At 51.7% G+C, this 26,266-nt stretch overlaps 6 protein-coding genes and 1 non-coding gene across 7 annotated transcripts; 6 read left to right on the plus strand and 1 right to left on the minus strand.

Moving 5' to 3' along the window:
• Positions 1–375: 375 nt before the first annotated feature.
• On the minus strand, positions 376–6,997 carry BCR38DRAFT_414250 (uncharacterized protein; the record flags this gene model as incomplete). The annotated part of the gene is made up of 2 exons (XM_040858914.1): positions 376–2,922; positions 2,981–6,997. The coding sequence occupies 2 exons, from the start codon at positions 6,995–6,997 to the stop codon at positions 376–378; spliced, it is 6,564 nt and encodes a 2,187-aa protein (XP_040710404.1).
• A 568-nt stretch (positions 6,998–7,565) lies between these two features.
• Positions 7,566–8,294, plus strand: BCR38DRAFT_112837 (uncharacterized protein). Its single transcript, XM_040853394.1, has one exon. The coding sequence runs from the start codon at positions 7,750–7,752 to the stop codon at positions 8,203–8,205; it is 456 nt and encodes a 151-aa protein (XP_040710405.1). The 5' UTR covers positions 7,566–7,749; the 3' UTR covers positions 8,206–8,294.
• An 88-nt stretch (positions 8,295–8,382) lies between these two features.
• On the plus strand, positions 8,383–9,516 carry BCR38DRAFT_355117 (Deoxyhypusine synthase; the record flags this gene model as incomplete). Its single annotated transcript, XM_040856927.1, has 2 exons — positions 8,383–9,387; positions 9,442–9,516. 2 exons carry the CDS (start codon positions 8,383–8,385, stop codon positions 9,514–9,516), a joined length of 1,080 nt encoding a protein of 359 aa, XP_040710406.1.
• Positions 9,517–10,553: 1,037 nt separating this feature from the next.
• On the plus strand, positions 10,554–12,138 carry BCR38DRAFT_112849 (uncharacterized protein). Its single transcript, XM_040853395.1, has one exon. It carries the CDS (start codon positions 10,822–10,824, stop codon positions 11,995–11,997), a length of 1,176 nt encoding a protein of 391 aa, XP_040710407.1. The 5' UTR covers positions 10,554–10,821; the 3' UTR covers positions 11,998–12,138.
• Positions 12,139–12,723: 585 nt separating this feature from the next.
• On the plus strand, positions 12,724–14,924 carry BCR38DRAFT_378997 (cyclophilin-like domain-containing protein). Its single transcript, XM_040857380.1, has one exon. It carries the CDS (start codon positions 12,861–12,863, stop codon positions 14,490–14,492), a length of 1,632 nt encoding a protein of 543 aa, XP_040710408.1. The 5' UTR covers positions 12,724–12,860; the 3' UTR covers positions 14,493–14,924.
• A 730-nt stretch (positions 14,925–15,654) lies between these two features.
• Positions 15,655–15,757, plus strand: BCR38DRAFT_t354. The gene has a single exon. It is a non-coding gene; the product is annotated as a tRNA-Thr (tRNA).
• Positions 15,758–18,361: 2,604 nt separating this feature from the next.
• On the plus strand, positions 18,362–20,595 carry BCR38DRAFT_414254 (uncharacterized protein; the record flags this gene model as incomplete). The annotated part of the gene is made up of 2 exons (XM_040858915.1): positions 18,362–18,817; positions 18,877–20,595. The coding sequence occupies 2 exons, from the start codon at positions 18,362–18,364 to the stop codon at positions 20,593–20,595; spliced, it is 2,175 nt and encodes a 724-aa protein (XP_040710409.1).
• Positions 20,596–26,266: the final 5,671 nt, after the last annotated feature.

Below are 26,266 nucleotides of genomic sequence, written 5' to 3' on the forward strand. Positions count from 1 at the left end.
AAAGATATGTGGATTCCCGTCCAACAAATCTCAATGATGTACATATGTAATACCTTAGATATGGGACCATTTAACCATTCCAGCGCGACTCCCAAGACATAAAATAACAAGAAGAGCCAATAAAACCCTCGCGTTGTATGGCAACAGAGCCTTTTCCCTTTGCAGCAAGTGATGCCTGTCAATCAACGCCGTCTATATAAGCAGAGTCGTCGTTCCACGTCCTCCCCCAGTTCCTCCATAATTCAATGTACAGATGCAAAACTAAGTCAAGTGACCTTTTGCGCGTTGTTTTGTGATAATGTTGTTGTGTTGGGATCTCTGCTTGGAAGATCTGACGCCAATCGCAACGCTTCCGATCGCTGGGTGCGGGAACTACTAGCGCCCGTACCTATCTGGCGGCCGGGTGTCGTACAAGCGATCCTGCGGTGGCCGTAACTGCTGTTGCAGAATGGATTGCTGCTGCTGCTCTCTCATCTGGACTTCGCGCATATCCTGCCCTGAAGGCGTGTATTGACCTCGCGCCTCGTAGGCGCTGACGGGCGTATAACTGCTGGGCGGTCCCGCATCTCGGGGGTCACGACCTGGCACCGGTGTATTGGCGTACCGTGAATAGCCTGCAGATGCTTGGGGAGGTTGTGGCTCTGGGGCTCGAGAGACGGGTGCACCGTATTGCGGTTGCATATGCGGCTGCATTGATCTGTGTGGTGGGTATGGATCCCGTAGGTCCCGAAGATTCAGCGCTTCCCGAGGGTCATGTCCACGTGGCGCTGGGGGAGCCGATGCCCATGATGGCTGTGGCGGTACAGAGCTGCTTGGCGGTGGCGGTTTGGGTGTAGAATGTTGCGCGGCCCATGGTGACTGAGATGGCGGCGGTTGACTGGACTTTGGCGGCTGAGCTTGCCATGCGTGTTGCTGCTGTTGCTGCTGCATAGCATGACCTGGGTGCGCGCCAGACCATGCCCTCTCTCGCATGTCTCGCATGTCTCGCATGTCCCTCATGTCCCTCATCTCTCGTATATCCCGCATCTCTCTTATCTCTCGCACGTCCCGTATGTCCCGCATGTCCCGCATGTCCCGCATGTCCCGGCTGGGTTGCGAGGGTGGTTCGTGACCCCGGGATGCCGATGGGTGACCGCCGTACTGTGGCGGTGGAGGAGAGGCTGCAGGGGGTGGTTGAGCGGCAGCCGCACCGTAGGGATATCCAGGCTGAGTCTGGTAGCTTATCTGAGCTGCCTGACTCTGAGGGGGATAGGGGTGGGCGCTCTGTGGTGAGTTAACAACGGACTGATGGGGGGACGAGAATTGACGCTGTCGAGCAAAGTAATCTCGATCAGCACGTTCCCGGTCGGCACGTTCGCGCTCCACTCGGTCGGCGGGAGATTCCATAGCCAAGTGCCTTGGTGCACTCAGTGACTGAGGCTGAGGCGAGGCTGTAGTGTATGGTTTCAAGGCAGGCATGGATGAAGGCGCTGGTGGCGGGTTTCGCCCATAAGGTGCGTACGGTTGGGTTTCGACCATTTGCGGCTCGCGACGAATGTGCGACGGCGGTGGTGGAGGCGGTGGTGGGCGTGAAAGATTACTCTGCGGAGGCGGCGTAGATGACTGCTTCACCATTGCTGGGACCTCGGCAACCCTCTTAGGGGGCGGTGGAGGATCGTCGTTCAACAAGGACATTATACTGGACGTCTTACGTTCCACGGGTCTAGGTGGTGCCGCGGCAGGCACTGGTGGAGTCGGTTGCGCAGGCGGCGCGTTATACTGTTCACCGGCTCCGTTTGCACAGGACCTTGGCCGCGACAAGGTTGATAGAGGCCTCGGAGGTGCGGGCGGCGACGGATGGCTTTGCGAAGGATGGTTGTCGTGCAACAAGCCCCGTCCCTGTTGCTGTTGTAAGGCGGTAGCAAATGGTGCCTGGGGAGCAGGGGCAACAGCACGAGGGGGGTCAGGCGGGCGTGATAGAGGTAGTTCTGCTCGAACTGGAGCTCCACGGCTGGGCTGGGGCTGGGGCTGGGGTTGCAGCTGGGGCTGCAGCTGGGTTTGAGGCTGCACTTGAGGCTGCACTTGAGGCTGCACTTGAGGCTGCACTTGAGGCTGCCCTTGAGGTTGCCCTTGAGGTTGCCCTTGAGGTTGTCCTTGAGGTTGTCCTTGAGGTTGTCCTTGAGGTTGCCCTTGAGGTTGCACATGAGTTTGCACTTGAGGCTGGGGTTGAGGCTGCACTTGAGCCGAATAAGGGTCGAACTGATGGCCTAGGTCGGGTTCCTGCTTCACACGCAGCGGCTGCCGCTCTTGTCGAGGCTGTTCCTTAACTGGCTTCGACTCTGTCTTTTGACGGTCGACATGATCAATAACTGAATTTGGCAACGGATGTCTTATAGGTGGTGGCTCGGAAACTGGTGTCGGGTGAGCTTGAGGCGTAGGTTTCTGAACAAGAGGTGTGCGAGTCGGCTGCTGCGACATCGATTCCCGTTGTTCTCTCTCATGGTACGCAAAAGGCGCCCTTAGTGGCCGAGGTGTTGGAGACATGGTTTGCGTCACAGGTTGGGCAAGCGGTTGAGAAACAGGGGGCTGACTGGCTGGATGAGAGTGGACCATAACCGGAGGCTGAGGAGGCTGAGAAAAGGGCGATTGCACCACCGATGGCTGCTGTGGTTGGGCTGCGATTGGGACGTTGAAACGACCAGTAATGGACTGAGGCGTGGGGGGCTGTTCCAGTTTCGGAGGGGCCGCGTCTTCCATGACAGTGTCCGCTGAAGCCAACGGCCGATTGATGGCCGATGTGTCGTACCGCTTCGACTTGATTGTTGGATTAGGTACAGGCGGCTGTGGCATCTTCTCGCCTCGCTGCTTCTTGCCTTCGGCCTCCATAACGAGTGCTTCCCATTCTTTGCCATTGTCCTTTTGACGTGCATAATAGTTCTTGACCTAGAGTGCTTTGTTAGTCGTGGTCCACCAAAAGGTCATGAAGGGAACAGCATTATACCATAACAGCAGTCTTAGTGCGCATGTGATTGGCTATAGCAGCCCAGTCGCTACCAAAGGCTCGAAGCAAAGCGGGGAAGTCAGTTGCTTCGGGCACACTCCAGTAGCTAGATGCCTGGGAACTGGCTTTGCGATCTGAGAACGCCGACTGACTGAGGTCAAACGGCATTCCCCCCGGAGGCTGTGGTGGTTCTGGCCGCAATGGTGGCGGGGCCATCACGTCCGACATGGACCCAGGAGTGGGCAGCGGAACGACTCTTTCTGGGCTGACGAGTGGTTTTGTAGCTTGAAATGTAGGCTGCATAGAAACAGGAGGAACAGGGATACCGCTTGGAGCATGCTCGTACGGGGTTGGAACCCGAGGCATTTCGCCTTGAATCTGCTGCGGTACCCACTCCGGCGGCTGCACTCGAGAACTAGACCGGGATCGGTTGCTCTTGGCCGTGTTCGCTGGCGGCGCTGCGGCCAGAGTTTGGTTCGCCCGGGGCAGCTTGGGTTCCTTGTCCTTAGCCGACCTACGGCCTCGTTTAGGTTTCTCAGCCACGGTTCCGTCGGCTCTCGTTGCACCAGCACCGCGGCGGTTCGGGGTGGAACTGCCGGCCGTGTTGTCTCCATCCGTAGCAGGAGTAGCTTCAGAGTTAAAGGTGGGAGCGGCTGCGCGCCGCGGTCGGCGTCTTTCACCGTTCTCCCCAGTCTCTTGCGTCTCTTCAGTTTCGTTGTCACCATTGCCGAGTTCCGAGACGAGTGCACTAGACCTTTGCTTGCCTCGACCTTTCCTGCGCCTCCGAGGTTGTTTCTTAAGTTTCTCCTTGAGATTGAGCTCAGCCTTTTCCTTCTTGAGATAGTAGAACTGGATGCTGGTCCCGAAGTCCCTGTTAGGCAACGGATCGGAGACCTTACCCCATTGCTTGGGGAACTCCAGGTAGGCCTTTTCGAAGATAGCAACCTCCTCCTCGGTGAAGTTGTCAACTGGAGGCAGAACCTCCCACGTCGATACAATCGTTTCAGGTCCGACGGCACCAGTGTGGTCACGGTAGAAATTGTTGTCTATCTCCAATTGAGTCTGATATTGGCAGGGCAAGACGGCCTCCTTTTCGCTCCTGTATCTCTCCTTCTCTGCCCGTAAGTGACGTTCACGTTTCTCTTCCTCAACCCGGCGGGATTCTTCAAGAATTCTTTCAAGGTCGCGCTCAGAGGCATATCTACTTCGTCTCGTAGATTCCGGCTTTGCCTCGCCATTGAAACCTGGCTTGTGGGCAGGAGGCTCAGGAACCCCCGTGACGCATGTAAACTTCTCGCGACTCTTCACAGCAACCGGGTCGTCCGACATGGTAAACCGGAGATATGCCTCATAATTACCGGAGTAAATCTTCCTCAGTTGTTGTTGCTCTACCGTCCGGTCCCAGGCTTCTGCCTGGAGCCTCTTCAGGATAAAGTTGTCCAAGGCAGTCCTAGGCGCGTCCATAGATTTGAGAAATGCTCGGTCATCATACCATGGCTTCTCGTCAAAGTCGGGGAGGCTATCGGTCGGCGGCGTGCTCATATGATCCTGAAAGATCTCAACAGTTTGTAGGTCAACATCCTCGATGTCCGTCTCGTCGTCATCCTCCGCTGGAGATGGCGTACTAGTCCCTCTTTTGCTCCCATCTCTCGAAAGCGCTGGCTCAAGTTCCTGGTACAACAAAGACCTTCGAGATTTAGGGAAAACTATCCCGTTTATCTGCCCAGTTTTTGGCTGCGGGCCAGAAGGGAAGTGGGCAGTTTCCGCAACATCCTCCATGACCACGTCGCCATCCTCCGTTTTGGATACTGTATGACGCGTGATTGGTTCGTCAATAGGCATCATATCAATATCATGTTCTATCGAAGGGTGGGGTAGTTCCTCTCGAGACAAGCTTGACACCACCGTTGCCACCTCCGGAATGGGTGATGGCGCTTTCTCATTGGGGGCGACGTTCTGCTCTTCGGGCGCAGCATCAACATCTGTGGGCTTCTCGTCTGGAACATCAACCATGTCTGCTTCGACTGGAGCAGTCGTTGTTTCTTCCGGAATTGGCCCAACCATAGCCGCCAATTTCTCTGGTTCAGATCCGACCTTTATGACGCATTCGAGCGACAGAATCGCATGTCGCACAATGACGTCGATAGGTACGGTATGCTCTGGACCTGGAATCTTCTTCAGGCTTGCCTCGGTCGCGGTCAACTGCGACTCAATTTCGTCCCCGAAGTCTTCATCGTCAGACTCTGACGACTGATCGCTAACAGGTGCTTTAAACTGCTTGCATGGAATTCCAGTACGTTTAGGGAATATAACCCCTAGTAGCGGTTCTCGACGTGCTACGCCCTTTTCATAGACTTGTTTCGGAGAGCCGGGTTCCGCCATGGACGACTCTTTGGTCAAGTGTTCGACACCATCTTGAGGATGGGCTCCTTCAGATTTGACTGTCTTCGGTGATCCTCTCGGTTGATAGCTTCTGTCAAATGGCGAACCAGCCGAGCGAGGCCGTCTGTCAAGTTTATTGGCGCCATCCACTGAATCCGCTATGTGTAATTCGCTGCTGCGTGGACGCCTGTCACTGTCTGGTTGCTGATCAAAACCTGTGCCATCTGGACGGAAACCGGGGAATCTCGCTTGGGCAAAGCTCTGGGACCTATTCATCTTGGGCGACTCTGGGCCTCTTTTGTAACTTGGGTTGATCCATTGTTTCGAAGATGGACCAGGCCGTTGTGCACGAGGACCAGAAGGGATTGGAGGACTCCCTTCAGGATGTAATGGCTTCGAAGGCCCAGTGGGCGGTAGTCGTGTATCGTTGCCGGCCGCAGGCCCAGTAGGGAGAGGACGCTCTTCTTTCAACGCTCTTGGGCCAGTCGGTGGTACCCTGCCTATGACAGCGCTGATGTCGGCGTTGGATGAGGTCCGGTTGGGTACAGATCCAAATGATGGTGCCGCTGGTGCTAGGGGTGGTGGTGAGACTTCCCTGGCTGTTGGGGCCGGTTCGTGGGAGGTCCGATCCATTTTGCCACGGGTTTCACGGTCGCGAGCATCTCGATCATCGCGCGGGTCTCGCGGGCGAGTATCGTTGTCGAGAAATCTAGCATCTCGTTCGCGATCATCTCTGTCTCGGAATCGCCCCTCTTGAGAGCGAGCCCGAAGTCCAGGTCCATATCTGTCCCGATCTCGATCTCCATAGTAGTCTCTTCCGCGGCCGCGATCCCAATCCCCTCGCCCTCTACCACGCCCCCGACCGCCAAATCCACCTCGGTAGGTTGAAGGAAACGGAGCATCTGAGTTGGATGACCCTGCAGAAAGAGGTCCGTCCCTAGAGCCACGACGTGCACGGTCTGGATCGACACCTAGGGGCACATCTCTTAAGTCCCTAGAATCTCGAAAATCTCTACCAATCGGTGGTGACCTGCCCCGTGGGGAAGGCCGCCTACCACGAAAGCTATCCCGATCTCGGTCCCGCCAGTCTCCGCGCTCGCGCTCACGCTCCCGGCTTCGTTCGTCCCGAAATAGTTCTCTTCGGTCGCGAGGGTCGTAATCGCGGTCTCTGCCTCTATCCCGGCTATCATCCCGCCAACCTCTGCCTCTGCCACGGCCTCGTCCTCGAAACTCTCCAGATAATCCACCTCCCCTGGGTCCGCTGGGAGGATCCAGGAGCGCCCTTGGACCTCTTGGGGGGTCTCGTGGTAGGGCATCACGGAAACTGTCGCGATTCGTCTGGAAGGCCGAGCTATTCGAGCGGGATTCTGCGGAAGCTCGTCGAGGCCCACCGTCACTGTACTGGGAAGCGCGATCATTGTATCGCTCTGCTGAGCGGTCGCGCGACCTTGAGCGACGTGCCTCGCCATCGTACCTGGATCCACCATAGCGAGAAGCCCTAAGATCGCATTCAGAGTGAGCATGGGGATGGCTAGGATGGACATAAGGATGATAGCGAGGGGCGTTGTGATGGAAGCGCGGCCTCTGGGAATAGCCCGAGTGCCTGTTATCAGGGTGATGAGAGCGTGGGTGCATTTCATCATCATCACGAGGGTAATATGTCGATTTCGACAGGGAGGTAACAGAAGCATTTTGCAGCAGTTGCGAGTTGTGGGACAAGGTGCGAGACCCTAAATAACAGAGAGATCAAACCTACATTGCGGTGGCTGAGGGAGCCGCCTAGTTCAAGTAACCCTATTGAGTTTTCATGAGGACGGAATCGTCACCAAATCCGTGAACAGAGAGCCAGGAATGCGGATGCGCAAATTGGTCAACTTCGAGATGTGGTCGGATGTGGGCAACGGGTGGAAGTCATGAGGTGGCCCGCAAACGTCGTCGCGCCGGTCCGGTGATCCGTATACGGATGAATGCGCCAGGTCGCCTACCGAACGACTTCTGAAGGTAAGACTCAAATACAAAGGAGAAATTACAGGACCTCCGTTAAATGTCGGGATACAGTATCGACTCTATTCGATCATGTAGTTGAATGCTGCAGGTGAAAGGTGGAAGAGGCTGAATTGGAGACCTCGAAAACACTGGTACGTCTTCGCGTGGCAGCGCTAAGCCCGACCAGGATGGAGAGCGCACCGGCATCTACGCTAGACCCACCTGCAGAAACAATGCACAAAGTAGCAGTGGGATGCCATGGACTTGCGCTTGTTGGTTCATGCAGTCGCCAACACACTGGATTGACTTGATTTCATCCATTGTAAACAATCAATGGTAACCTGTCTTAGGTGATGTTTCTTTCAGTCAACGGATGAGTGTAACGTTTGCCATCTAAAGTGATGACCCGTAGCCGTTCAAGCCAAACTTCCCAGTACCCCGGTACATCCGAGCCTGACGGGATTTGTGTGGGGTCGGTGTCAACCTTGAGATTTGACGGCAAGGCGGCACCTGCTTGGGTTCGCTTCCAAGCGCGCCAAGCCTTAAAGATGCGTGTGACTTCTCATCCGCAGCAGAATCGGGTGATGTTGCATGTACAGCGGGCACTCACAAAAATATTGCACGAAGATCTTTTGCGGTTCTCGAAACGGAAAAGCACCACTGCCGCCACCAATATCTCTCTAGAACTCCAGTTCGGATATAAAGTTGGGGTGATATTTACTTCCGCAAATTCAACTGCCAACTTTTCACCAATTCACAAACCCGCAAAGTACTGGTATTTGGTGTGTCTGGCTCGTTCCGTACGATTCCTGATACGGGTGGTTCGATACAAGCATCTGGGTAGTGACAAACAATAACGAAGATCGATACTACCACATGAATCGGAAGAGGAGGGGAGCAATCATTCTAACCAAAAATCTGGGAAAGCCTTGAGTCACCAAGAAAGACGAATATTGTTAAACTCAAACCTGGTTCTTACCTGGAGAAAATCAATCTTCAACTGGGTCGCTGTAGTTACAAGTCAAGCCTGCAATATGTCGTCGTCTGCTGAGAACACTGCGCCTGCTGGCCCGACTGGGGCCAAGGATGCTGTCTTCGTCAAATCAGTTTTGCCCGATGAGGCCCAGAAAGTTGAGGAGCTCGATTTCAATGCATTCAAAGGAAGACAAATAACGGTTGACGACCTTCTGGAAGGCATGAAACACATGGGCTTCCAAGCCTCGTCGATCGGCGAAGCTGTACGGATCATCAATGATATGCGCAAATGGCGAGATCCAGAGACAGGAGACAAGACAACCATTTTTTTCGGCTACACGTCAAACATGATCTCGTCCGGCCTGCGGGGAACATTCCGATATCTTTTGCAGCACAAGCACGTCGATTGTGTTGTGACGACGGCTGGCGGTATCGAGGAAGACTTCATCAAATGCTTGGGCGATACTTACATGTCCTCATTTAGTGCTTCAGGGGCAGAGTTGAGAAAGAATGGTCTGAACCGCATTGGCAACCTTATGGTTCCGAACGGGAACTACTGCAAGTTCGAGGACTGGGTCGTGCCAATCTTGGACAAGATGCTCGAAGAGCAAGAGGCGAGCAAGGGCACGGCCGAAGAAATAAACTGGACGCCATCGAAGGTTATTCACCGCCTGGGCAAGGAAATCAACGATGACCGGTCAGTCTACTACTGGGCCTACAGGAACAATATTCCCGTGTTCTGCCCAGCCTTGACAGATGGCAGCCTTGGCGATATGCTTTACTTTCATACGTACAAGGCAGCGCCACTACACCTAAAAATTGATCTAGTGGAGGATATTCGGCGGATCAACAACATATCTGTATTTGCGAAGAGAACAGGCATGATTATTCTCGGCGGTGGTGTCGTCAAGCATCATATCGCGAATGCCAACTTGATGCGCAATGGCGCAGAATCAGCGGTCTATATCAACACAGCACAAGAGTTTGATGGCAGTGATGCAGGTGCCAGACCAGACGAAGCAGTCTCGTGGGGAAAGATTAAAGTTGGTGCGGACCACGTCAAGGTAAGTTCTTCGCTTCTCATGGTTTTTGTTTCCCAAGGTTGACTCATCGTACAGGTCTACTGCGAAGCTTCTGCGTGCTTCCCGCTTATCGTAGCTAGCACTTTTGCGAAGGAGGATGCAACAGAATGAAGATACCTAGGTACATGCCATGGAATATTCCACGTTCCGAGACGATGGACAAAACAACCCGACCGCTCTTACACCCCCTTGCCGCTTGAATGAACGTAGCATGATCTCCTGTAGGGCTGAACTCTGCACGAGGATAGCGAATGTTGTGTAAACAAGAACATTTTTCGGCATTTTCTGGCTGTATTGGGCCATTGCAGACGGGCCACCTTGATATACCCCGCCATTGATGAAGTCTCCTTTCAGCTCCATCATTATTCCGTACATGAGGCCTCTATGTGGCAATGACGAATGGCAAACGCCGAGTTGGAAACCGAATGCTAGACCCTTAAGAATAGGAGCTACCCAGGGAAAATACTAGCGTTGCTGTACATGTTATAAGCACGTGGATTTCATGTAAGGTGAAAATGTGGCACTGCAAGGAGCATTGCATAGGAAGAAGTTGATGCTAGGGTGGGCATACACATCGTATTATATCGACGCACGAGCAGTAAGCAGGGGCGCAGTTGAATGACTGCCATGATAACGACTGCAGAACTACAGGATTGGTGGGATACAAGAACGGAATCTCATAATGCAGGGTCTGCTCGATGCCCAGCGTATTGTCCGCCATTACATAAAGGTACTTCAGTACTTTTATCTGCCAGCACACAGATCGAGTGCGAACATGGGACCTACTTACCCTACCTAAGAATAAGTACAGTAGGGAAGAAATATAACTTTCCGCCTTGCCCCCCAATCTGCTTTCACTTTCAAGCGCGGCTGGATTGACCCAAGAAAGTCATCCTATGGGTCCATCTAGTTTGTATTGAAATTCTGCGGGTTTCGGACACTCGACCGCCCCTTCCTCCCTCTGCTGTCAACATTGGCCTACTGTTGGAACCATCGCCTAATTGAGATAATCCCTCCGCCAATGGAGCAAAAGCCAGAAAAGAATCCATCTCTCTATTTCTGCCGGCATTGCACTAAATAATCAGTACTCAAGAATGTCGGCGCGGGCTGGTAGACAAACCAGCAGGAAAGAGAAAAGAGCCGGAGTCCCTCGCCACACTTTGCGGCAGGTCTTCCTCAGCGCCCCCAAACCCCCTTCGCACTCCTTCCATTCTCCGTCGTCTTCCTCCCACCCATCCAAACTGTGAGCTTCTCTGAATCACCTTCGCTTCACCCGGGTTGATCACCACCCATATACCGCATCTAAGAATTAGCCCATTGATTGCATCACATTTCTGCTTCATCACGCAGGATTTATCCTGACCCATCTCCATATAACGATAATATTCTAATGGCAACTTGCCCTATTTCCTGATCATGGAAACATCCCATTCCTACCCAGACGGCCTGCCTGCCGGGCATGATCCATCCCAAACCGAAACCCATTGGATGGTCAATTGGTTATCCGAATCGACTGAATCGCCCAAATCCCTTCCCTACAGTCCAATAACGCCACCCCGTTCGCTTTCTACCGACAAGCAGAGCAAGTACGTCTTGGATATCGCTCCTGCAGCTTCTTCGACCTCCTACCAACCGGCGGCTGCACATCGATTGCAACCAGGCCGTATAAGTCCGCAAGACAAGGAAGCCGCAGATATGCTGGTTGCGATGAGCCAAGCAAGGAATATGACGGATCCTATCCCGATTGAAGTCCCACAACGACTCTCATTATTCCCGAAATACCACGATGGTCCCGACAACGCATTCAAACCAGAAAACCCGTATGGAACACGTTCCAATACCCATCGATGGCCGCAAGCAAGTATCCCGCCCAATTCATTCCCCGAGTCCTCTAACACGTATTACGTTGACAACGACTACGACTCGGATACCACAATAGACCGGCCAGAGAGTCCAAATGATGTGGGACGAGTAATAGGACCGGGCATTGAAGAAAATTCTTCGAGGAATGAAAGCGAGACGAGATGGCGACATTCGACGGCAATAAGCACAAGAGGGCCAACCAAGCCCACGATCAGATCCACCTCTTTCCGTTGGGGGCAACGTCCATCCAGAGTACGAACCCAAACAGAAGGGCGAGAGGAAAGCCAAGTCGGAGAGTATGCTTCGCCCCAATCGTCGCCCGTTCAATCTTTGAATCTTGAGCGGCAGCAGCGCATAATTCCAGTTTCCGAGCTCTCAGATAAACGACAGTGCCAGGGCAAACACGCTGCCACTTATAAGCAGCCAGACCGGGAGACAGGGCGGTCTGGCGGTCCCGGGTCCGACAACAAGCGACGCGCTGCTGGAAACGGCATTGCCTCCGAAGCACTTCAGAAACAGCCTGTCAACTCGACGATACACAGAGATGTGTATAACGAACACCCTGCTCCTAAGAAAAAACGATCCCAACTGGATCAGCTGCAATCGAGCTTGAACCCCGAATCCTTTGAGCCTCACTATGACAAGACCGGCGGCAGACTTAGCAGGACGGACGGAGGGGCCGTTGAGTATCATGGACGACGTTCTGGGCTGGGTGAGGCGGCAATGTAAAATACAGGCATATTTGGGCATGACTTTCAGGCCAACATATGATAGCATTCTAGGAGCACGGTCAATTAGGCAAGGGCTGGACTTATAGCTAAAGGGCGGGCTGCTGGTTACTATACCGATCTCGAAAAATATCACAAATTTGATTCTGCGTCGCTTCCATGTATCCTCGAGTGATACCGTTGAACGAATGTGTGATAAACATGAACGGCACATCGAAGGGTGGAATGATATAGGCTACCCCAGATGTTCGATGTATAAAGTGTTATGCCACGGAGACAGCAATGTATTCTCAGGCTTCCCATATCAGCGTATTCAACCGGCGCTGTTTATCTGTATTCGGACGTGTTGCTGCGCATGGTACTCTGTACGCTTCCATCTCATTGAAGAGAAGGGGTCGTGCTGTTCTCCTTTTGGAGACTGCTTGGGCTCCTAAACCGACCTTAGGTGTGGTATGTGCAAAGCGTATTTCAGAGGAATACCACGAGAGCCGATTGTTGCTGTTCTGGAATATGATACATTCATTGGCTAGTCAACAAGACATTTCCAATTCTCACACCATACGTGGTCGTGCATATGAGAGTTCACTAATGGAAGTTTGAAATTGCATTTCGGACTTTTGAATGTCCTATCCAGGAGTTGATCCGGCCTCGCTCGTAGGTAAGTTACTTCGTACCACACCTTGTATCGCCTGTAGACTTTCACGATAAGATAAGGAACACTACGTCGCGAAGCTTTAACAAAGCTGCGTGTCTTGCTTGCAACAACCCAAATCGCCAACTCGACATCGGGCCATTTGCCAACAGAACATTTCAACTCACTGGAGGCGCATTAAAACTCATAGCTGCTGCCGGCACAACTACACGATGTCATCAATCTACAACCTCGAGCCGCAGCCTACCGCATCCGTCATTCTGCACACGACTCAAGGCGACCTCTCCGTCGAGCTCTTCGCAAAGCAGACCCCGCTCACATCACGCAACTTCCTCCAACTATGTCTCGACGGCTACTATGATAACACCATATTTCACCGCCTTGTGCCGGGCTTCATCTTACAAGGCGGAGACCCCACCGGTAGTGGCAATGGTGGCGAATGTATCTACGACGGCGGTGCCCTCAACGGCGACCTCGACCCCTGGCCGGAAGATCAGCGTCATGGCAAGAATGCAGGGCCTACAGGTGTGAACTTCAAAGACGAGTTCCACTCGCGCCTGAAGTTCAACCGCAGGGGCTTGTTGGGCATGGCCAACGAGGGCAAGCCGGACACGAACGGAAGCCAGTTTTTTTTTACATTGGACAAGGCAGAGGAGCTAAATAATAAGAACACGGTCTTCGGACGAATAGCGGGCGACACAATATATAACCTGGCACGTATGGGTGAAGCAGAAGTTGCGGAGGGAACCGACCGGCCATTGTATCCTATCAGGATTACCACCGTTGAGATTCTTACCAATCCTTTCGAGGACATCACGAAGAGGACACGGGTGGCACCGCAGAGCCAAGCAGTTCCTGTGGTCACGCAAAAGAAGAAGAAGAAGCCAAACTCTGGGAAGAAGCTACTGAGCTTCGGCGACGATGAAGGAGACGGTGAACCAGCACTTATTGTGAAGAAAGCCAAATTTGACACGAGGATCGTTATGGATATCGACGAGGAAACAATTGCGGAGACGAACCCACGAAAGAAGCGCCCAAGAGAGGAGAAGGAGTTGAAGAAATCAATCCCCGTCAGAGAACATCCAGTTGAAGAGTCAGAGGAGTCAAAATCAGCGGCGGCACCTTCACCGCCAGTAGAAAAGGTGTCTGCCGAAGTAGAACAAGAAGATTATTCCTCGCCAGAACCAGAATTTCCAAAGAAGTCAGCTCTGGAAAAGGCAAATGATGAGATAGCAGCCCTGAAAGCATCAATGAAGAGGACCGTGGATTCGGCACCAGTCAGAGAAGTGAGAAAGACAGGTATAGAGCAATTTATCCCCGAGACATCAACCCGAGGTCGAAAGCGAAGAAAGGCCGGCGAAACTTCAATGTCATCAGCCGAGTACACCTCCTTTCAAGCCTTCAAAGCCCGACTACAACAAGCACCCCCGGAACCCGAAAAGGAGAAACCCAGAATCGAAATCGGCGAAGACGGCGCAGAAGCCCCCACGACCGAGGCCCAAGACGACGAGACAGAATTGTGCGACTTGCACTTCATCGCTAACTGCCAGAGCTGCAAGACGTGGGACAAGGTCGAGGGCGAAGAGGACGACAGTGATGATGATGGCTGGATGGCGCATAAACTGAGCTTTGCGGCGGATAAATTGGGCAAGGACTTGAGTTACCGTAAGAAGGCTGAGGACGAGCTCATGGTTATTGATCCGAGGGAGAAGGCCAGGACGCTGAAGGAGGAGAAGAAGGCGAAGCAGGAGGCTAGGGCTGGGGGGAGTGGGAGGGAGTGGGATCAGGCGAGGAATCAGAAGTTGGCAAAACAGAGTGCGTTGGCGGGACGAGGGGCGAGGTGAGAATGGGACTCCTGGGCTTGTAAGTTGGCTGCGTTGTAGGACGAATTGATACCCTGTGATGTCTCGCCGGCATTCGTTAGTTGCGATAATCTCTCTTTCAGCTTAGCTCGTTGCAAGGTACTTAGGGTATTTCCAGCCCCGACAAAGACGGGGCCCACTAGGAACGAAGGGACGAAAATTATCCCAAGTACCGCAGACAGTTTAACTAGCATTGCGTGAGGTATTCACACGGCTGAAGGGGTCCTCTGCCAGTTCATACGCTTTTGGCTAGAGGCCTCGTAAATATGGTAAAGTCACGAATGCCATATGCCAACTCCTTCACCATGGGAAAGCCGATGAATAAGAGCTTGAGTGAACTTGCGAGATCGTCCTTCCCTGGCCTGATCTTTTCGTCTTACAGGGTCCATGCATGAGCGTTATGGGGCCTCGGAGGTGATACTGAACTCAAAAAATGGTACGATACGTCCGAAGAAAAGTAACCCTGTCGTGTACTAGTAGGGGCCGCTAAATATTGCCACTATACTAAATCCGGCAATACCATATTCACGTACATATATATATGTATAACGTGATTTATAAGCGAGTCACGTACTTTTGCCTAAACACGCTCCCTTAACTTTTATAAGCTATCTCTCTATGAGTAATTATAGAATCTAATTTAAAAAACGCCAAGTTAAACTTAGCTTTCTAAGCTATTAAAAAAGGCTTGAAACTAAGTCGTCGTAAGGCTATTCTTGAGTATGTATTAAATATGTATTCGGAAGGAATTTTGTCTACCGTTAAGGATATAGAAGATATAGCTAATCTCCTACTCGCGGAGCGTGGCGTAAGACGCGTTAGTAAGTACCAAACTTTGAACTTTTTATAACGGTAACTAGAGCTCTAGACACGCTGAAATGACCTATATGACTACTAGAAGGCCTTATACGAAGATGCTAAAATATTTAAGAATACTTCGACTTTATACGGAATATAAAAGCCAAGTATAGTATCGAAGATAAGGATTTCTATAATTTCAACAAGATAGGCTTTATAATAGGTATGATTATACTTTAAATACTTATATACGCTAATCGACGTAGTAAGGCTAAGAAATTCTAGCCTAGTAACCAGGAATAGGCTATAGTGATTAGGGAGCTTGTATAGATAGTTAATATATCTTGTCGGCTGGTGTAGTTGGTCACTTCGCTGGTAGATAAGTCCCGATTTGAGCCTCGCCCACTTGGGTCGGTGACGAGTCGCGGGTTCGAATCCCGCAGCTGACACACAAGGGGGTTTAGTCAACCCTTACGGCGCGCTGCCCACCTTGTTGACTTCGCCTACCTAGCGATAATAGGGAGATTGGTGCAGTTTAGGATTACGAGCATCCTAGCCAGTCGACCGTCAAGCACTACGTCGGCGGAATATAACTCGACAGCCGGTCCAGAATTCGAATCGTTAATCCGACCCCTTATCGGACCTCGCCTTTCCGATAACGCTCGTCGGCGAACCCGTCCCCTCACGATAGAAGGCGCGCAGCACGCCCTCTCGCCGCGATTCTTGCGAGCGTCTGACCACGTTACGGTCTATCCACTTGAGCGTATGGTTGAGATGTATACGCTCGACGAGAACCCCAATTAGCAGATACTACGACTTGTCGCGACAAAAAAATAGTCGAGCATCTTCTGCACATCAGCAGCATCCCACCCCTGAGGACGAATTTAAGTGCCACATTACCACACTTATCGGTAGTTCAGGCAGGGGTTGTAGCACAGACTTAGGGAGGGACAGGAGGTTTAGTAGTCATTTGGCTACAAGTTTACCTGTATAACCGCCCGACGCGGCTTAAGGGCCCGCTATATCATCTATAGCCCCTTAAGGGAGTACTTGTAGAGGTACCGAGGGTTAACACCTACGGCGTATTTAATATTTTTTTTTAATATATCTTATTTTCACCCTTCTGACTAAGTATACTCATACTTGCGACCTGTGCTGCAGTCTACAATTAAGCCTCACGTAGATCTCAATTGCCCGGAGTGTTTTCTCCGTAAGTTCCTTTCAGAGACGTGTTGACAGCGGCATCTAATGGAGACAAGAGTTGAATGGGCATTGGGTGGAGCCTCGTCAGCTTCACAGCGGAACATCGCGAGCTTAGTCGTCCCCACTTCTCAATATCAATGCCCACTCCTCGTCTTGTAGCACTGATCCCTTCACAAGATTCTGATTTCAATTTAGTGGGGACTCGAACATGCGGATCTCAAAGTGCGATGTCATCGCCGCATGGAGAAGAGCAGCACCAGCGGAAGACTGTCCTGATTGGCCTGTTAGGCGAGGCATCTCGATGTCGACAAGCAAGAGGACCCTCCCTGGCGAAGACTGAATGATGAATTTTGAAGCACCACGATGAAAAGCTTTATGCGGGCACGAGCGCGGGGTGGGTGTTGAAGCATTCCTAACTAGTTAAGACAGCTACCATCATAAAGTCAATATCGGATCCAAGAGGTTGAAACTCATCAGTGATTGCGATCATATCCCATCGATCCTCGAAAGCCAACAAGTTGATAACATTGAAGTCTTTTCGCCGCCATTTCAAGTCATCATATTCAACAATCTCTTCTCCATACCACCACGTGAAAGGACAAAGTCAAGGCAGGAACAGTTGAAGAAAGACCACACGGGGCTCTCCCTTCAGCAAATAACACGTGTTAGTAGAGACACAAGTTGGGACCGTCGCATTAAAAGCCTTTCTTGATATTTCCCGAGACAGTCGTGTCAGCCAGCACTGCGTCAAGAAACAATAAACGACCATTCCGCTCTGTCCCAAGTTTTGACTGTCTTGGTGACACAAGTCCAGCTGCAAGCCTGGAAGGACGTTGCAGCTAATTGACTGACCGCAGAAGCAAGAAACCGCCCCGGACAGCTATTACTTTTCCCCGGCACCCCCGGCACCCCCGGCCCTCCAGCTGAAGCTTGGGTGAACTGTGACACCAAAGTCGCGACACTATCTTTTTGGCAGATCGACCTTTGAGACAACGGGCCTTTGCTCGCGGTGTCAGAGAAGCCTTCTCCATCGCGAGCCTCCAGAGACAATCCCCTACTTAGAGGAAGTCTTGGAAACTTTCTTCGGGCTAGAACGGGCTGACTCAGGATTCCCTTATTGTACCCGCCTTTGACAGCATTTCGCACATTTCGCAGTACATATTTAAGTATATGACGGCAGACGTGGGGGGGGGGGTGCAGCTGGAATCCACCATCTTGGTCTATCGAGAATTGATATCGACTTTTCCTTTCCGACTGACCGACTCCAACCGAACCGACAACGTATGCCCGCGTGGGCACCGCAAAATCGAGCAAACAGCTTGTAATCAATTGAATTTTGCGGAAGCTGCCTTGCGCGCCTAGACTAGCCTACACAGTCTCGCCAGCCAAACTCTTGTCACGAACCAGGCTGTCGTCGCAGCCTCGCCATTGCCTCGTCAGTGCCTCGAATCCAGAATCACCTCGCCATAGACAACATTTCACAATCATACCATCCCCGACGGGCAATATCTCTCTGCACCATCGTCTTCGATCGTGTGCATTTTCGCGCTGACCCAGGCAACTCTCCAGCGCATCGGTTGACGCTTCCCCCCAACAGATTGATAATCCCTCGATATTCCAGCCGTAGGATTGAAGTAACAGAAAAGCAGTTGCATCGCCAGTTCCTCGACCGAACATTTCTTCCGCACTTCTCGCAGTATAATCGCCTGGAGGAAGCATTGGGGCTGTCGGCTCGCTTGGGTGGATTGGGATCTTCACTGCTCCAATAAGGCGGTCAGTCGTGACCAAGTCAAATGCTCTATTCAGACGCCGTTCTTTGTCAATATACCAATCCCATGGGGCATCTTCCCATGTCTCCGCCTCATCCGAATCCGAATCCTCGAAAACGACCTGCACCGGGCACTATTCCAATATCTATACAACAGCCGTACCTTCCGCCAAATCCGACTCCAGATCAGGTGCGGTGGAATGGGAACAACGCAAACTACGCCATGATGTCGCCAACAACGCCTGGCGCCGCGAGCGGATACCCCAGCCAACCCACCCCGGTTCATCCGGCCCCTTCCACTGCCCTCGCAAGACGGGGAATGAACAATCAACTGGTGGCTGCAAATAGGGCCTATTCACAACCACCCAGCGACCCTTGGTCAAGTTTCGTCGAAAATAACCAGTTGGTTCAACCAAATGGTACCACGGACGAGCACGATAACATTGAGGTGCTGGAAGAGAGAGCTCAACGGGCTAAGAGAGAAGCCCAAGCCAAGCGAAAGCAGATTCCACCTTTTGTGCAGAAGCTGAACAGGCAAGTGACTTCATCAAGGACCCCATTGAAGATTTTATACTAACGTTGACTAGTTTTCTGGAGGAATCCAAGAACACTGAACTCATCCGCTGGTCTGACAAAGGCGACTCTTTCATTGTGCTTGACGAAGATGAGTTTGCCAAGACCCTCATCCCGGAGCTCTTCAAGCACAACAACTATGCTTCTTTTGTGCGGCAGCTCAATATGTATGGCTTCCACAAGAAAGTTGGATTGTCGGACAACTCAATGAAGGCGAGCGAGCGCAAGAACAAGAGTCCTAGCGAATACTACAATCCTTACTTCAAACGCGGTCATCCAAATTTGCTGTGGTTGATCAACAAACCCAAGAGCGGAAACGCCAAAAAGAAGGGTAAGCGAGCTGAAGATGGAGACGCAGACAGTGACGAGGAGGTTGTTGCTGGAGACGAACCGCTGGGCCAAAGTTACGTCCAGCATCCTGCTGTCACTGCGAGCCGTGCCCTGCCCGCTCCCGATAACTCCGGCCCGCCTCTGCAAAAAAAGGAGTTGGCCGTGGTCCGTGACCAGATGCATGCTTTACGGGAACAGCAGAAGCAAATCAGTGAAGCGATCGCTCGTTTGCACCGCGAACACCATCAACTCCAAAATCAAGCTATTGCATTTCAAGAGATGCACAGTCGCCACGAGAACTCCATCAACGCCATCTTGAACTTCCTGGCCAATGTGTTCAGGAAATCGTTGGAGGAGCAGGGCGGAACTCAGAATGTCAGTGACATTTTGGCAAGTATCATGAATCCCAACGGAATGCAGATGCCTCAAGGCCAACATCAGGGCAGCGTTGGAAACGTCGTGGATCTTGGGGAGTATGTTCAGCAGCAGCCGGGTTCGGCGCCAGCAACGAGTACGCCTAAGAGGACACAACGCTTGCTGCCGCCCATCCCTCAACAAGCCCACGGACAAGACCAGGAAGCCGTGAGACCGACTTTGGCAGGTGCTACTCCGGCTTCGTACAATAACCACCAGATTACCGAATTGTTTGACATGCCCCTTGAGCCGGGCACTAGTCCTTCGTATCTAAAGCATGAACTCGAGTCAAATCCTCAAGAGGGAATGATGAAGATCATCCACGATGCGAATATCAATACGGGTAGGGGCGACAGTCCTATAAATCTTCAGAATGTCGCCGCAGCAACACCGTCAACCATGCCGGAAGACCAGAGGAGTCGCATGCTGAGCATCATGTCAGGCGGCCAAGGTAGCAGTACGTCACCCCCTGCACCTCCTGTGTCGTCCGCCCCTCCCATGCCTGCTTCGAGCCCGACGTCTCTGTCACCCCTAATGGGCTCTTCAGCCCCGCTGCCGTCACTGGCACAGCTCTCTGTCAACCAAGAAGAACTAGATCGGTTGCACCTCTTGCAAGAGCAGCAGAACCATAAACTCGAGAACCTGACCAGCCTCCTCGGCCCGTACAGCCCCTCGGGTCGGATACCGGGCCTCGACGGATCAAGCGGTAACTACTTTGACGACAACATCGACTTTGGTCAGTACCTCGATACCTCAGCTTACAATGCAGATGCTGGGACCGGGGACTTCGACTTCAGCACGCCGGCATTTGATGGCGATGCCAAGTTTGAGCCATTTTCGGGCGATGGGCTGAATATTGACTACAGCACTGGCATTGTGGACACGGTGAACACACCCACCAAGGAGTCACCTAGCAGTGCTGCGACGGAGGAGATACCAAGAGATGATCTCGTCGAGGATGAGAGTGGGCGGGCAGCGAAGAGACAGCGTAAGAGTTAGTCTCTCTTATGAGAATTGCACTATCTGGCCGTTTGGACCAAGGTCAAGGATATGAATCGTTTGGGGATGGATCTTTTTTTTGAGCATGGCGTGCCGGGGTTTGAGGTCAAAAAGGTGGCCGGGCGGTGAACTGAACTAACTGTCTGGGATGGACTATGATGATAACTGAAAGGAGAAATTCGGAGACTGGAAGCAGACTGTCGGCAGTGTAGACTAGTCTAAATGGCGGATCCACCTGTCTGGCGAGAATGATATTTCCTTGTTAAGGATCTTGATGAGTCGGATTTCAGGATCGTGATGTTACTTCTAGACTTGACTGCGCAAGTGCTGAAATTTGTGACTTGAATATACTACGGGCGGTCTCCCCTCGTCTCGTGATTGGGATGGCGCAAAGTAGGCGGGTTCTTGGCAGTAGTGTAAAGTCATCTTAAAGGATCAAGTCCATGCAGAAGGAAGCCTGTTCAGGTGGCATGGTACGGAATTAATGGGCTGGGTATCGGGGTAAGTGACTCTCGGAGGCTTGGCTGAAGCATGCGAAGTGTCGTTCTGTCATCGCCATGGTTTTCTTCAAATACTTCTTTCAGATCTGAATTTGAAAATAACCAGAACAGGTCACAGCAATGGCTACAATGCATGAATACATACTTCAAAGGCCAGACGCCTGATACATTGTGTATGAAGTTGTTCTATCGCCCAGAAGCATAGACTGGGTTATATTCGCCAGCCTCAAACGAAGCGAACCGAGACAACTTAGAAAACCACCCGGCTTGTCCGACAAGAACGACATGTCACCCACAATTGCCAAACTCACGAGACTTGAAAGCGACAACTCCAACACAAGTTGACCAAAATAGTTGATGGCATGAAGTGGAACGCACAGCCCACATCAGTCACTAATTCGGGCCAAGCCGAATGATGCAGGTATTACCGTCCCATCTGAAAATCTTCTCGCACGTTTCATCGTGACATCTAACGGCGGTACGTCATTCAGCAGGGGTCTGAACTATTCTTTAAGGAACTCAAGGGGTTAGGGGCTGATTGTGTAGATATGTATTTGAAGGAAAAGAGGTTCCCTCGATCTGGTCATCACAGGACCTTTGGAACTCGGATAAGTCTTTACTGATGTCGCAGGACATTCTTCCATATAGAGGCGTATTTTTATTGCTATTCTCACAAGCAAAGGCCCGAATTACCTCAGATTGCGATCCATCGCCAGTTCTCGACACCCTGCAAAGATACCTGAGTCAACCCAAGGAACTGGGCCCCGCCTCCACAGATTCGTTCCAATACTACATCGTCACGCTGCCACCAAACGCGTTGATAATATTTTTCTCGGTCGGCTGATGTAGTTGGTCACTTCGCTGGTAGATAAGTCCGATTTGAGCCTCGCCAACTTGGGTCGATGACGAGTCGCGGGTTCGAATCCCGCAGCTGACACACAAGGGGGTTTAGTCAACCCTTACGGCGCGCTGCCCACCTTGTTGACTTCGCCTACCTAGCGATAATAGGGAGATTGGTGCAGTTTAGGATTACGAGCATCCTAGCCAGTCGACCGTCAAGCACTACGTCGGCGGAATATAACTCGACAGCCGGTCCAGAATTCGAATCGTTAATCCGACCCCTTATCGGACCCCCTCTCGCCGCGATTCTTGCGAGCGTCTAGACCACGTTACGGTCTATCCACTTGAGCGTATGGTTGAGATGTATACGCTCGACGAGAACCCCAATTAGCAGATACTACGACTTGTCGCGACAAAAAATAGTCGAGCATCTTCTGCACATCAGCAGCATCCCACCCCTGAGGACGAATTTAAGTGCCACATTACCACACTTATCGGTAGTTCAGGCAGGAGTTGTAGCACAGACTTAGGGAGGGACAGGAGGTTTAGTAGTCGTTTGGCTACAAGTTTACCTGTATAACCGCCCGACGCGGCTTAAGGGCTCGCTATATCATCTATAGCCCCTTAAGGGAGTACTTGTAGAGGTACCGAGGGTTAACACCTACGGCGTATTTAATATTATTATATTATTTTTATTTTCCATGATCGGTTGTCCAGGCTCGGAGTCCTCTCCGGCCCTTCGATAAGGGAAGAGAGGCCGGTCGAGAGGGCTGGGATATCGAATAGTGCATCAAATATTTTGAAAACGCGGAAACCGGAGTTACCAGCGTACAGGTTGTTCCTGGATTGAACTTTAAACTATAATTTGACTTTTCTTGGATCCAGTTTGTACGTAGTAATGACAGAGTCTGTGGAGGCATAAGTTCTCGTTTCACCAAGAGTAGGTGGGGCAGATATATTCGTTTTAATTACTAAGCTAAAGAGTATACCACTATAAGATGGTGTACACCGGTGTTTGAGCTCGCATAGAAACTGCAACAGTATAATGTTGGAATACAGGCAAGAGGGTGGTATTGGTGATGATGGGACTAAGTCCCAAAGGCTGCAGCCACGGAAGGGCTATCTACGGGCAATTGGCCGAAGCGCTGCACCCAGCGTACAGGCGGTGTGCCTAGGGCACGCAACAGATAATTATGCAGGGAAGTAGGCATTCATACTGAATATCATTTAGACTATATATTAGGAATTATGGACTTGATTCATTAAAGTCAGAAACTATTCGCCATGTACGAGGAGCTAGCGGAGCAGCACCCACTACTTTTAGTAGTCGGGTTCGCGGACGACACGAACCTGCTAAGCGTCGGCACCGATCCAGACACGACCTGCCGCCGGTTGGAGAGCGCATGGGCTACGTGTCAGCGGTGGGCAGTGAGGCACGGGATGGAGTTCGCTCCTGACAAGAGTGAGCTAATGCACTTTACTAGGGCCCGAGAGCCCTTGCCGCAAAGTATTCGCCTTGGGGACGCCACAGTGTCGCCGGTAGTCTCAGCGAGGTTCCTAGGAGTCTGGTTCGACCGCAAACTGACGTGGCACGCCCATGTTGAGCGTGTTAAAACAAAAATGGCAACTCAAAAGCTAGCCCTGACAAAGCTAGTCAATATGTCGTGGGGCTGCGATCTTATACGGACGAGGCTGTTATATACGGTGGTTATCCGTAGCGCGATCGCCTTCGGGGCGACTGCGTGGCATACTATAAGTGAGGAACCGGCAGGGCCAGCTAAGAGCCTGATGGGGATACAGAACGAGTGCCTCCGGGTAGTCTGTGGCGCCCACAAAGCGACGCCGGTTCGCCACCTGGAAGCAGAAGCAGCAATCCCGCCACTAGACCTCTATCTTAGTGCCCGGGCTGCTAAGTTTGAAGAACGGCTACGGCTTAGCGGGAAGAGAAATCTGCTTCGCAGCGCGAGCGCTAAAGCGTCATATACTCCGGCAGGATAGGCCGGCGAAGAGGAAGCAGGCGTCGCAGCTACTCCGACCGGCAGGGTACACTATGGAGAAGGAGGCCCGGGGCTCCGAGTGGATGAGTGAGGAAAAGGAGGTCCCGGCTGCCCTCCTCGGCCACTGGAGGAAGAGATGGCTCACCGGCGCAGAGCATCACGATCGCCAGCGACGCGCTATCGCTGAGGAACCGGAGGGCCCTTCGATGCAGATACCGAAAGGGGGCAGGTATTTCGGCCTGAACCGACTGGAGGCGTCTACGCTGTGCCAGATCAGGACGGAAAAAATAGGATTAGCAGCCTTCTTATTCAAGACAGGGGCTTTTGGCGTGTACTCGCCGCTATGCCGCTGTGGCGACGCCCCTGAGACGGCAGAGCACGTAATCCTCTTTTGCGGGCTGTTGGAAGGACCGAGCGAACGATTACGGGCCGCTATCGCACCACGGCCACTATACTCTCGCAGAGACCTCGCAACGGCAACAGGAGAACCAGTAGTTAGTGGGACTATTGTAAGGTGGCTGCTAGGGACGGGTCGGACAGCTTCAAGGCCCAGATAGCATCGATCTTCTCAGGGGGGACTTTGTTGGTAGGTTGAGAACCAACGTAGTATGGTAGTGAACGCAACGCAGTCGCCAATAGGGCGAACCGACGACGCAGCGTATGTATTTAGTCCAGCCATTAGGGCACGGTTTGACATACGGGAGTACTAGTAGAGGTACCGGGGGCTTCGAGCCTACGGCGTATTTAATAATAATAATAAATAACTATTCGCCCGCGGAACTTACTCACCGAGCCTAAAAACGGCGGTTTAATCGACTGCTAACGCAGTGTGTCAAGGACGTCTATCTGTCATTTTTCATCTATGTCATTATTGAGGGGACTTCCTAATACCGAATACTAGTAATCTGCACGAAACTGCTAGTACCTCACCAATAAAAATGTACACGGTATAGAACAACAAATGCACGTACCTTAATTCGCTAATACCCTAGATGTCAGGTTGGAAGTGCAACCAATTGTAAGTGCTACAGGGTTTGTACGTGATCGCAGACTTATTATTCTCGATCAAATCCGAATATAATAAGTATAATTGACAAAGGGTCTTCATCCCGATTATCCTTTCAATTCTGGCACCGACTGGGGCTGCGAAGCCAACTCTGGCTTTTTCGTTACATGCTTCTAAGCGTTGGATTAACTTTTGAGAGATGCTTCCGAATGTGCTGTGAATGGGTGAAGTCGGGAAGTGTCGGTCAAAAATAGCATCTAACGCAGTGGGTCAAACCACCGTTCTTAGGCTTGACGAGTACCTTCACGGTCTATATCCTCATACGAATAAAAACGAACATGATTATAAGCTGAAATGAAGCCAATCATGTCTACTCTACAGGCCAATCTTTACTAGAGAGAAGCAACCCCAGACGCGCTCCGTTTGGGTCGTAGTCGTGCATCACCTTGCCGCAATCGGGACATTCTGTATAAATTGTAAGGAATGCTAGAGTGCTGCTCAAAACCCCATTCCTCTTAATCCAGAAAATAGGGCAGAAAGGTGCTTAGTGCTGCGCTTAAGTAGCCAAACCAGTCTATCTGCGTCTCAGATAAGGATGTCAAACAGAAAGCACAACTCAATATTGTTAGATATTTGACCTTTCTGTGGTGCGTCGAGGCGTCGAGTCTGGCCTGGTACAGCGACCTCCTCTCAGTCCTTAGGCTCAAACCCTATCTGCATTAGTTTGGCCCCTCGAAAGAACACATTAACGCAGGCTTATACTCGCTGCGACATTCCTGGAATCAATCCCTTCATCGGCGAGGTTGTTGACGAATAGAGTGTCGTTTTCAATAGTTGTCGAACCACACCAGCCTTCGATCTCCAGCGACTGTATTGTCCGGTTTTCGGCTACTGCGGCCAGCTGACTGATCATGGATGGACCCTGAGCACAATCCCTTGGCAACAGCCAACTGTTAGGACTTGAGGAGCGAAACCTCTGCATCAGTAACTGACTCAAGTGTGCGGCCAAAAGGATAATTTGTCCAAGCGGTGGTCGAGGTGCATCCTCAGCGGCTCGTCATCGGATACTTGGCCGAATCCATGCTGTCAGGAATTATCCCCCTCAATGGTGGCGACAATATCATACTGAGCCACCTCCAAGCAAAACTCCATTTTGACGACATATGTAAGGGCGTGCTTCCCCGAGTATTACTATTTGGGGTTGACAGAGGGGCTTTTTGGCGGCGACACTCCAGATTGACAATTACCATCTGGTAGTATTCTGCAGAAAGGTTAGTTACATACCCATCTAGATTCCATGTACACTGCAAAACATACTGAAACAATAC

This window comes from Pseudomassariella vexata (assembly GCF_002105095.1).
Source record: "Pseudomassariella vexata strain CBS 129021 chromosome Unknown BCR38scaffold_21, whole genome shotgun sequence".
Taxonomy (NCBI): domain Eukaryota; kingdom Fungi; phylum Ascomycota; class Sordariomycetes; order Amphisphaeriales; family Pseudomassariaceae; genus Pseudomassariella; species Pseudomassariella vexata.